The following is a 12527-nucleotide window of genomic DNA, read 5'->3' on the forward strand; positions in this document are numbered from 1 at the left end:
CTAGGCCTACCCCTACCATCAGGATTCAGACTCACTTCCTCAGCCACCAAAGCCTACATCAATCTGTCTTCCCCCCACTGGACATCAGGCCTAGACATTGGATCAGTTCTCCTTCCTAAAGACAGAAAAGGCCCCGCCCCCCCCCCAAACCTCATATTAAGAATGAGGATCCCCAGACCAGGCCAGCGGCCTTTGAAAATCTGTTTCAGCTCAGTATTCAGTCTGTTGTGGGGGGGTCTTCCCTGCCAAAGACAAACCAGAGAGAGGTTGAAGTACCCCGGGGATGGGGGTTGAGGGGTCCCTGGGGTGGAAGCCCTGGGCTTTTGTAGGCAGCAGGCCCCTCCTCAGATGTTCTCTCCCAGAGCGCCAATGAGAGATGAGGGCTGGGGAGCCCTCGGGGCAGCCCTGCAGAGACTGAGGACAAAGTGGGCCCAGACAGGGAGTGTCTTGTCTGCCACCAAGCCTGCTCCCTGGGCTCCCCCTCAGGAGCAGCCAGGTCCACCTATTGAGAAATACAGCCCTCCCAGGCTTCTGTTAGCCAGCCACCAAGATGGGACAGCAGATGGGTCCCCCAGGCTGTGCTGGGATGCCTCTGGGAATGGGGAGCTCATTACATTACAGGGTATCTCACTCCACTTTAGGACATGTCACATTGATTCAGCAAAGCCCAAAGTGGTCTCCCTGCCTCCTGGAGCCACGCAGACCATGTCTGAGTCGCTCCCCTCACGACACCATCCTCACTCAGCCCTCTTTTCTCTTGCCCTTCCTTCATAATGGAGACAGATAGTGGAAGACCACTCTCTCCATGACCCAGAATGAGGGCTGCCCCATGTGTCTTCCTTCTGAGTGGCCTGACGGCACATTATCAGCCCTCGGGGAGGATGGTCACTCCATCAACTTCCCCCCACTTTGGTCTCCCTCTTTCAGACCTTTGATTGGAAGGCAAGGATAGGAGCCTGGTCCCCTGCAGATGTAGTCAGAGGGTTGGGATTTGGATTCTCCTCTGTCATTCACCACCTGGGTGATGGGCCAAGTCAGTCTCCTCACCTGTAAAATGAGGGGCTCATACCCAAGGTCTCTAAGTTTCTTCCCAGCTCCAGATGGAAGACCTGCGATCCTACTGTGTGCCTGGCCCTGTTCTAGGTGCTGCTTAGACAGAGACAAAACAAAGAAGTGCTTATGCTCTGTCTAGAGACTAGGCCCTTTGAGGAATGCCAGAGGCCCTGGGACATCTGTGGGGACATTTGGGGGCTGGGCCACCCACCTTGGGGGGAGGAGGCCAGGTTAGCTCCGTCTGGTCTCAGGGCAGGACTACAAGTCACAGAGAGGGCCACTGAGGCAGTCCCAAAAAGGAGGATATGATGGGCACTTTTTACGAACCAATGTTGCTCATGACCCTCTGTTCCTCTTCACTGCCTCAGACCCCACTTCTGATGGGTGGGGCATTGAACACTGTGATCACTGTGGGACCTCCTCCCTTCTGCTCACACTTCCATCTACACCACAGACACAGAACCAGCCTAGGCTGGGCCCTTGCAGGGGACCAGGCTCCTATTCTTGCCTCCTAATCAAAGGTCTGAAGGAGGGAAACCAAAGTGGGGGGGCTCCCAAGGGCTGGCCCACTCACTGATGGGGATCGTCTAACTGCCAGTGATGTACTGTCAGGCCAGTCAGAAGGAATACAGATGTCAGGCCTCACTCCGGGTCACCGAGGCAGACCAATCACCTGACCTCTTTCCAGCCTAACTCATACATTCACTGCCCTCAGATTTTTGTCTCTCAGAATTTCTATCATGACACCTATCCTTTATTATTCTGTAACATGCTCCTGTTAATAAGTGATTTTGTGCAGAGAAGGGTCTCAGTTTACCCTTTTGTTAAATTTCATTCACTGCAATCTCCAAAGTCTGTCCCAACTCTGCTATCTGTTGGACAGTTCTACCATATGAGGTACTGAGCTCCCCATCCTATATGAAAGCAGAGGGCAGGGATCTTATGAAAAGGATTCTTATTTCTGGAAGGAGTTGATCCAGGTACTAGTATTTATGGGACATTTGGACAGGTCAAGCACCGGGCTCAGCCACTCAGTGAGACCTGAGGCCTGGCAGGCCCTCTCTGGCCAGCCTGGCTCAGTGGGGATGGCTTAGCCTGCAGAGGCCACACAGCAGAGGCCACACAGACTCAGAATAGACTCAGGCTAGACCTTGGGGTGGGCTTTACTCAGCCCTTTGGGGAAGGGAGGTCACAATCCCAGAATCCCAGGGTCCTAGACCCTGAAGGGAGAGGCTCCCTAAAGAATGCCACTCTCCAAGGTTCTAAAATTGCTCTGGACTGGCTGTGGGATCCCACCACAGCCTCAGCCAGGGCCAGCTTCTTGAGGACGAGGCACAGATTTGAGCAGACACCTGCCAACCTCCCCGACCTGTCCTCTGTCTTGACTAGGACCAGCAGCCTTCTTCTTCACTAGCTGCTCCTCTGGGCTGCAGCTCTGGAGACCCTGGTAGGTGTCCTTGAAGCTCCCTGCTCTCTCCCAGCTGTGGAAGCTTTCCTGTCACCACTGATGGGCCCACCCCAGCTCACAGCTCCAGCTCCAAGCCCCCACCCCACCCATCCCAGGTCCTTTTCTGGAACTTACGTAAGAAGTGTTTTTCCAGTAAGGCAATTTCCAAGTGCCCTTTGATTTCATTTAGTCGATCGAATTCTGTCCGGTTATAATCCTGAACTCCAGCAGCCATGATGAGGGTGCCCGGCCCAGCCTGGAGGAACAAGGACAGTGTAGAGTTTGAGGAGAGCTGTCTCCCCTTGACAGGCTCCTGTCCCAAGCTGGGTCGCCACAGAGAACCAGCCCATTGGTATTGGGCTGCCAGAACCCGGCAAGCTGGGGCCCCCTGCCCCTGGTCCAGGCTCCTCCCAATGGCTCTGCCACAGCCCACTGGGGCTTGAAGTCCCAGAGGTCAGGCTGGGGAAGGGAGGAACCAGCTGTAGCCAGCCTGCTAAGCCCTCCCATCCTCTCTGGTGGGAAGTGGCCCACTCCCAGATGCTGATGGGCTGGCAGAGCTCAGCGAACCACCCTGAGCCATAGGAGGGTGGAGGAGCTAGCCCAACCTAACAAACCCACCTTCTGGGTGCCTCTGGCCTCGGGCAGATCACATGTGCCCCTCCGGGGAAGCCCCATGGGGAAGGCTGCCAGGGGTCCCCAGAAAAAGCCCCCAAGGAAACTGATGACAGCCCATGGGAGAGCCTGGCACAGCTTGGGAGGAACAGGGCACTATGATCCCAGGAGACCAAGGCCTGCAGATGGCCACTTAAAAATATCTCCTGCTATCAGGGCAGGGGAAGGGGTAGGCTGGTGTTTCCAGCAGGAGCAATGACAAAGGCTGCCACCTGACAGGTGGGGGCTGTCCTACTTTCTGAGGGCTGGGCAAGGGGAAAGGTGCATCTTAGCACATCCCAGGCATTTCTGCATACTATGCATAAGTGAGAAGTCAGGCTACAACATGAGTGACAAGGCTCTTGGGCTTGGAGAGACCCGACCCCATGGCCCCTGGCTGCCAGACCTGGGGTGAGGTGGGGGAAGAGGGAGGCCCTGCCTCATTGGGCTTATACTGGGGGGGAGGGAGGCATGCCAAGGGAGACCTGGAATACACATCTAGCCAACAGGAGGAGGAGATGGGGTCTTAGGGCCAGGAAGGTGATTTGACTTGTTCTTAATCAGTGGCCAGACTCCCAGGGGGCCTGAAGCTACATTTGTTCTTTCTCAGATGATTGCTTTGTCAGACTGCTCACGCTCTCCACAGTGCTTCGCACATGGTCTCCTCTCATCCTCCACACAGTGGCCCAACTGTCTGAGCACATCACCACCACCAAACCTCTAAAACTTTCAATGGCTTACTATTTGCTCCAGGAGCAAATACCCAATCCTCAGCCTGGCATTTAGAGTTTGCCACAATCTGCTTCCACCCACCTCCCTTTCCAGCTATATCTCTGGGGACCACCTTTCCCCTCCTTTGCATTGCAGATGTATTGGCCTGGCACCTGTTTCTCACGTACACTTCTCTCTCTCTCTCTCTCTCTCTCTCTCTCTCTCTCTCTCTCTCTCTCTCTCTCCATGTCTTCTGCCCCCCTCCCTTCTCTCTGCCTTTGGACAGATGGTGCTCTATTTAACTGGCATTTACTAGTGCCTGGTACAGGCTGGCCATGGAGCTAGGTTCTGAGGATACCAGGGTCAAAATGAAACTGTCCCTGCTCTCAGAGGGTTTACATTTGACCAAGGGGAAACACCAAATATTAATTGTATGAAGTACAAAGTCATTTCAGAGTACAAAACTGTTATAAATACAAAGTCATATCAGTAGGGACAGGCGCTGTGATATGGTGCAGAGAAAGCCAGCCTCAGATTATGTGAAAGGTCATGGAAAACAGGAGAAGGATCGTGAGCCTGGAGAAAGGCAAATGTCCTGTTTTTTAAAAAGGGAAGAAAATGGTGCTTAAAAAGTCAAGTCCAGGGAGCCTGCCTTTGATTCTTGAAGAGACAGTTGGCATGCCTGGAAAAAGCCAAGCAGTCATTCCCAAGAGCCAGCCCGGTCACATCAAGCACAGGTCATGCCAGATGAACCTTATTTCTTTGTTGAGAGGACTACTGAATTACCAGATGAGGGGTTGCTCCAGAGAGACTTTACCTAAAATATCCCTGCAAATCTTGCAGAAAAGAAGGATCAGAGGGAATTCAGTCCAATGGATTCAGAAGAGGCTGGCTGATTGGACTCAGAACTGCTCTGTCAATGATTCGATGCCACTGTGGCAGGGTCCCAGGGATCTGCTCTTGGCCCCGCACTATTGATCATTTTTATTCAGAATTCAGATAAGGGTGCATGTGGTATGCTTATCAGCTCTACAGAGGACACAAAGTACCCAGGGAGGAAGAACTAAAAAGTTAGGGTTCAGAAGGCTTGAGGAGTGGGCCAGACCTGGAGAAGAATATATTAGGGATTTGTGTGAAGCTCATAAAAGTAATCTTCCAGAAGTTTGGATAGTTGGAGAATGGTTGTTCTGATAAAGATCTGGAAGACTTTGTGGCCCACAAGCCCAGTGATGCAACAGTAGGATGGGGCAGCCAGAAACACTAATTCCATCTTGGGTTTCATTAACAGGGGCAAAACTTCCAGAAACCAAGAGCTGATGGTCACACTGTGTTGGCAGACCTCAGTCAGAGCATCACAGTCTGATTTGGTGAAGCGTCTCGAATCCATGTCTTAGGAGGATGGGTTGTTCAGGATGGAGTAAAGAAGACTAAGAAACAACAGTCTGTCTTCAGGTATTTGAAAGGCTGTCCTGAAGGAGGGGCTGGCCCTGGTCTTGTTGGCTGCAGGGGCAGAACCAGGAGCAATAACAGGAGGAGGAGACTTCACCAGGTCGGTCACACGGACATGATGTCACCACAGCTACCAAACTGCAAACAAAGCAAAGGGACCGAGCAAAGTCCTTGGCCTAGCAGCCTGGGATGCCCTCTGTTGGCTGTGCTTGGGCCTCCCTTAATGCCCAGCTCAGGGGCTGCCTTCCTGAGTCCCCGAAAGGGTCAGCACTCCCTCCCTCTTGAAATAACTTAGTAGGTTTGTGCCTAGAGGCCTAGGAAGGGAGTCTGCACACCTGAAGCTCCTCATAGCAATGAATTACAGGTCTGGTCCTTGGACATGCTCTGTGCTTACACATCCACACCCGCATGTTTTCCCCAGGGAAGGCACAGCAGGGGAGCCCCTATGTCATGTAGTTTGGAGCTGGTTGGGGAAGAAGGGCCACATGGCAGGTCAGGCAGGGGACCTAAGGGGACAGGTACTTGTTAGGTGCCTCCTGTGTGCCAGGCACATGTTTACAATACACCTTCCTTGCCAACTCTGTCAAAGTATCATTCCATATTACAGAAGAGGAAATGGATACTTTGAGTCACTAAAGGCCTTGTCCATGATCATCTCAGGATTTGAGGCAGAATTTAGAACCTAGTATCTTGCCTTTTCAGCCCAATATTCTTCCTGATGCTCTATCCTGGTTGGACCTGTGCATTAGAAAGCTCATTTTGGCAAGTGAGGAAAAGGCAAACTGGAGGGGAGAGAGACTGAAGGTGTTAATGTGTGTGTGGGGGGTGGGGAGGATTGAGATTTGGAAGCCACTACAATAACCCAGGAGACTGGGATGAGGGCCTGCAGCAGGGGAGTGGCCACTGTTGTGCAGGAGAGACACTGGAGGATGCCACTGGTTGTGGTGACTAAATATCACTGGACACATCCATGCCACTGGAGGGGAGTTTTCAAGGTCAGAAGGCTGGAAGGCTGCTGGTGCCAGGGAAACTGGGAAGTAGGCCAGGTTTGTTGGGGAAGGCGATGAGTTCAGTCTTGGCCATGTGGACTTTGAGGTTTGGCAGATGGCGATGTCTAGCAGGCAGGATAGGAGCTGAGACATAGATCAACTTGGGAATCAGAGAAGTGGAAATTGGAACCACAGAGAGACTTTGGGGGAGAGAGAGAGGAGGAGAGAACTTTGAGAGATGGCCACACATGGGAGCAGAGGCGGCATCACCAAGAAAAAACAATCCCACATATGGAGAGCACTGCAAAGAAAGCACATGGACCTGGTGGAGATGGCCCCCTGGCCTGGGCTCAGAGTCACCATCTCTGTTCTCACAAGGACATCCCCTGCCTTGGCCTGGACCTTCTTCTCTTGGACCTTGGCTCCCTGCAGCTGGAGCCCTGATGTGTCTGGACCCCAGAAGGGAGACAGCTCAGCCTGGCTTTCAAGACTCACTTGGGCATTCTTTGATCCAGTCAAACTGGGCTTCTCTCTGTTCCTCTCCCTTCTTCATGCTTTTGCCCCAGGCATGTCCTCATGCCTAGAATGCACTCCCTGCTCCCTTGTGCCTCACAGATTTCCCCTCTCCTTCAAGACCCTGGTCAGGCACCATCTTCTGCACACACACACCATCCTAGAATCCCTGGGTCTGAGGGCCACCCCAGGGGCCAGAAGCAGAGCTGCTCTCCACACCCCCACCCCCACCCCAGCTCTCTCCCCCTGAGATTAATGGGATTGGTGGACAAAAGCCAACAAACTGAGGCGATGTCTACCTTTTACTAAAAATCCCAAGTAAATTATTAATTATAGCCAGAAGCAAAAGTGCAGACATTGTCCTATTATAAAAGATTAATATTACCTAAAAAATGCCCAGAAAATTACCAGTGCCTGCCATGTAGAGCCTGCTTGGAACACACCTGTCTCGGAGGACTGATGAGCAAGTACCCGGGTGGGGTGGGTGAGGCTTCCTGGCCTCTGACCCAGAGCACAGCTCATGGACTCGCTGGCAATCTAGGCCAGGCCTTGGGCCTTCTTTGAGTGGAGCTGGGAGAGATGGGACCAAGCCCAAAGGAAGATGGGGGACAGGACAATGAAAGAGCTCCCTCAGGGGTCAGCCCACTCAGCTGGTGATGGAGAACCCCAATAATGTCTGTGACATGGGACTGGGGAGCCTCAGGCTTCAGGATCCCAGGTTATCTACACCAGTATGCCCTGGGTAAACAGAGGGTAGACACACCCTGCTTCTCCTGGTAACACTGTGGTGCATAACAAGGCATACACATCAGACATAGCTAATATATTGATTTGTTTTGCTTAAACTGATTTATTGCCTATGAAGGAAGGTTTCCAGTTGGGGGTGGACCTGGCCTCTCCCTTGGACACTTTGGTAGAAGTCAGGTTGGAGAAGTAGCCTGGGGTCTTGTTTTCCTATCTGTAAAATGGAGCTAACCACAGCCTCCTGAACTTTAGGAAACAAAGCACATGAAGAGGGCCATCTGTTGTATCAAATGGTGTCCATGGTGCTGGACCTGGCAGAGCCCAGCGCCCAAGTATGAGATTATAGGGAAGGGGCCTTAATTACTTAGCAAGGGTCCAGCCCAGTACCTCACTGGATAAGGCAGAGCCTGCCAGCCACTGGCCAACCAAAGACACAGAGCATGTGAGCCCCAGCACTGGGCCTGCCTTCCTGTCATGACTGGCCCATTACGTGTAGACAGAGTGAGACTCCTCAGGAAGAAATCCTTCCTCCCCTCACACTGCAGAGAGGATAGGGGACCAGAGCTTCCTGATGGCAAAAGCCCCTGTGCCTCCTCAGTGCACATTTAGGGTTCTGGCTCCCTCAGAGGGTCAGGCTCAAAAGAGGACTTTGTAGATATGGGAGTTCTCTAGGGACATGAGCTATTGTGATTTGTTCATCTATTGTCTAGGTCTGACTCCTTCAGTGATGAGGTCCATTCCAGAATGAGGCTCTAATTGCACTCCCAGATCTGACAATGATGTTGTTACCCCAGGTGAGTCTCAACATCTCTGAGCCTCAGCTTCCCTATCAGCTAAGCAGGGTCTCTGTCTCTGGAAAGCACTTTGAAAGGTGATCTGAATTGTCCCAGCATTCCTCCAAAGCATATCTTGACTGGCAGTCCATGAACTTTTACACAAATATTTTGAAAAAGATATTTTATATAGTTGATTTCTTTTGTAATTTTAGGTATTCCGATTTATGCATTTAAAACCATAATTCTGAGAAGTTCACGGGCTTTCCCAAATTGCCCAGGAGGCCTTGGCCATGAAATGGTAAGAACCACAGTTTTACATTCACAAGCACTAGCCGAGTTAAAAGAACTCACTGAAAAAAGGAAAAACAAAAGATTAGTTGTCACTACACATGAGTGGTAATACATGAGAAGCAGTTCTGATGAACACCTCACACTCATCAAACTGGCAAAAATCATCCGCTGGTGGGGATGAAGGGAACCCAAGGCACACTGACTCACTGCTGGCAGAACTGCTCCCTTCAAGCATCTTTCTGGGAAGCAATCTGGCAGGATACAATAAAAGTCACCAAAAGAACTGCACCCTTTGTTCCACTGTGAGCAAAATGCCTGAAAGCAGTGTTCTAAACACATGAGAATTCCCTGGTCAAAGATGTTCAGAGCAGCATTATTTCAGTCAGGAAGAATTGGGAACATCCTCAATGGCCTTCAACTGGGGAAAGTATAAATGGGTTGGACTGCAGACCACCACGTGTGAGGATCTGAATCTGAAAGGATCTTCCTGAGATAATGCAAAGGAAAACAGAAGAATAATGCACAACCAGCTCTGACTGTCTAGATGAAGAAGTGAATGAGTCTGAGCAAAGTGGACTGTCCTGGGGACACAGAGAGGACCTGGAAGGCTGTGCTGGCTCAGTAATGAAAGTGGCAACAGGCAGAAAGCAAGCCTTGTCTGCAGCAACACTACTCCCTCCCTATCGAGTTTACAAGAAATCCTCTCAGACAACTCACAGGGTCTCGTAGCTCCTCGCTGTCTCGGGTTGACGTCCGAGGGATCTTCACAGGGATCTCATCGCCACACTCTGTGTCGGACGCGTTGGGTGACTCAGCTAAATCAAGGAACTCGTCTCTCTTGTGACCTCTGAACCTGATTCTGTCAAACCTTTTGAGCATGTTCAGCACAGAACTTCGAGGCTTCACCTTAACATGACGGTCAGAGTCCCTGGGAAGGAAGGAATGGGGGAAAGACAGAGGTTACTACCACCATCCCATCCCAACAGCAGTGTTTCTCAATAAGGAGGTAACTATTCATCTCCTGTGTAAATATGAAAACTACCACGTGGTTAAAAACACCAACAGACCAAACAGCCAGTTACAGGCCAATGGTCCCAGCTCCTAGAGAGCTGAGGCTGGTGCCACAATCAATCAACGCTTATGAAGCACCTATATGTCAAGGCACCGCGCTGAGTACCGGATTACTTGAACCCAGGAGTTCTGAGCTGCAGCAGGGCCAGCCTGATGAGGAGGCCACACTAAGTTCTGCACTAAGATGGCAGCTTTCAAGAGTAGGGGGCTCCAGAGTGCCCAAGGGGGGCAAACCAGCCCAGGCTGGAAAGAACAGGCCAAAGCTTCTGTGCTAGTCAACGGCGAGATCAGGCCCCAGAACCCAAACCAACTGCCTGAATACAGAGCGGGTGGCAAGGCTAAACCAGAGCATGCATGGAAAGTGATCTGGGGGTCATAGTGGGGACAAGACTCGGGGTAATACCAGAATTAAAAATCATTCATGAGATCTAGCTTGCATTAGGAGAGAGACAATATATTTATATTTGGAAGGGGCCATCCAGTCCAACCACCTTATTTTATAATCAAGGAAACTGAGGCCCAAGGAATTGGAGGTCACGTAGGCAATGAGCCTCAAGGACAGGATCTGAACCAGTGCTCTTTCCACTGGGCACCATGTCCAGGTCTAGGGAGCGGCCTGTGCCTCTGTCCTCTGCCTTTCTCAGACCACATGGAACTCAATTCCAGAAGTCACATGTTGGGAGGACACTCATGTCCAAAAGATGTGGCCCAAGATGTAGAGAAGATTGGAGATGGGGTCACCCAGGGAATGAGGGGAGGAGCAGACTATTATTGTCTGGTATTCTAGGGGCCATAGTGGGATAATGGGGTGAGGTCTGATCTGCTTAGCCCGGAGGTCAGAATGAAAAGAAGCAGGGAGGCAGATGTCCCATCTGAGAAGCATGTCCCGCTTCAGAAGGAAGTGAGTGCCTCTTCCTTGGAGGACTGGGGAGATGGCCCAGATGGCCACCAAGGACCCTCCTTGCCGCCCAGAAGCAGCTTTATATTCACCTATCCAAGCCCTCCCTTGCCCATGCCTGTGGCACCTCGTTCTGCTGACTGGTCAGAAAGGGTTAGCCATAGCTGGCAGGGAAAGACGCTGCATCTGAAGCCTGAGACCTGGGGGGGGGGGGGTGTTTATATGTGTGTTGGGGGGCGGTCTTCTCCTCACCTGCCAAAGAGGTCGGCTAATTAACATCTGCCCTGACCACCTCTGAATGCCACCCAGTGCCATGCCAAAGACAACCCTCTGGCCACCTCTTGGGCTAACCTCTCCTTTGTTTTAAAAGGAGCTAGGCTTCAACCCCACCTCTCGTCTCTCTAACTAGGTGGCTGTGGACCAGTCCCTTGGCACCCCCCCCAGCCTCGTTTTCCTCACTACAAACACCTTAAGCCTCATGGAAATATTTCCAATGCTGGACCTCCCAGGGTCCTGGGAGGAAGCCATTGGTCACACCCTCTACCCTCTGCCCCTTGGCGGAGGCTGCAGGAGCCGCCCACAGGGGTGGCAGGGTGGCAGACCTCTGCGGTCTGGGGACTTCCTCTCTTCCTCCTCCTGCTGCTCCGGTGACCAGGCACCTCCCAGGGAAAGTTGGCGTCACAGCCACAGATTGCTGTCTGTGGGCAGTGCTGTGGGCTAGGAAGGATGGATGGTGTAATGGAATAGGCAATGAGGCAGGAACGCTAGCCCTGCTCAGCAGCCTCCTACCTCATGGGGCTTTGGGGGGGCACCCACTGGGAGAGGCTGGGGCTTCAGTATGGAGGTGGGAAGACCTCGGGAATGAGGGTGTGGGGGATGAGGAGACTTGAACCTTTATCTTCTCCAGGCCCCAGCACAGGGACTGGCACACAGAAGGTGCTGTGAGGTGATCACAGTCTTCAAGTATCTGCCAAGGAGTTATCTTAGGGGAGAGGGATTCGCTTTGCTCCAGTTGATGCTGATAGGCAGAATTCAGAGCAGAGGGGAGAAGCAGGAGGGAGGTCGGTCAAGGCTAGGTGTCAGGAAAGCCTTCCTAACAATGCCAGGGTGGGAATGGGCTGCTGTGGGAAGTAGTGAGCTCCTCATCCCTAGATACATTCAAGCAAAGGTTATGTGACCAACTGTGTAGGATGTTGGATGAGGGACTCAGCTGATACGCAGATAAGAGTGCCAGCCTCAGACACTCTTTAGATGTGTGACCCTGCACAAGTCACTTCATTTCAATTGCCTCCAAAGAGAAAGAGAGAGAGAAAGAGAAAGAGAGAGAGAGACAGAGAGAGAGAGAGGAGGCTGAGCTGGGAGGAAGGAGACCAGGGTCCCCATCCTGCAGCTACAACTTCTTGCCCTTTCAAACTAAACCACTTGAGCTTCCCGGGCTGCCCTCTCTGACTCTGAGGCTGAGTTCCTGAGCTCTGTGACACACAGACCAGAGCTGCCTTGTGATCCTCCCAGGCCTTCCCTGGCCTGGCCCCTCACATTGAACCCCCACCTCACAGCTGGCCTGCCCGGCCCCTCCCCAGGCAAGAGAAAAAGGAGAGGAGAGCCTGAATAGGCTGCTTGGGGTGGCAAGGCCTGGCCACCAGGCGGCCTCCAGAGGCACCCCAGCTCAGCTCCCTCCCAGCAGTGCCCACACAGGGTCCATTGGGCATGCCACTGGCACTTAATCAGTGCTCACTGAAGTGCTCTGTAAACTGACTGGCAAGCATCTGGAAAACAGCTGAAGGTGGGGGGGGAGGGGCTTCTGGAGGATGAGATGAGGACCTTGGTTACATCCTGCAGTCCCACCCCCACCCTCTGACTATTTCTGGTGTGCTGTGTGGTCTGCCAGGGGTCTCTCTTCCCACCCTTGGGAGGGGCGCCGTAGCATTGTGCCC

The 12527-nt window shown here is 52.4% G+C and overlaps 1 protein-coding gene across 7 annotated transcripts in view; it reads right to left on the reverse strand.

The window, feature by feature from the left end:
• The window catches only part of GRAMD4 (GRAM domain containing 4), an 83142-nt gene that overhangs the window by 34232 nt on the left and 36383 nt on the right, over nucleotides 1-12527 (reverse strand). For all 7 annotated transcript variants that reach the window (XM_072596572.1, XM_072596571.1, XM_072596568.1 and 4 more), the window contains 2 exons: nucleotides 9342-9552; nucleotides 2636-2756 (listed from right to left, as the gene is read on the reverse strand). In XM_072596572.1, coding sequence (XP_072452673.1) covers nucleotides 2636-2756; nucleotides 9342-9503 — 283 coding nt within the window. In that variant the 5' untranslated portion in view covers nucleotides 9504-9552. The remainder of the gene's footprint in view (nucleotides 1-2635; nucleotides 2757-9341; nucleotides 9553-12527) is intronic.

Source organism: Notamacropus eugenii, chromosome 3 (genome assembly GCF_028372415.1).
Source record: "Notamacropus eugenii isolate mMacEug1 chromosome 3, mMacEug1.pri_v2, whole genome shotgun sequence".
NCBI classification, from domain to species: Eukaryota; Metazoa; Chordata; class Mammalia; order Diprotodontia; family Macropodidae; genus Notamacropus; species Notamacropus eugenii.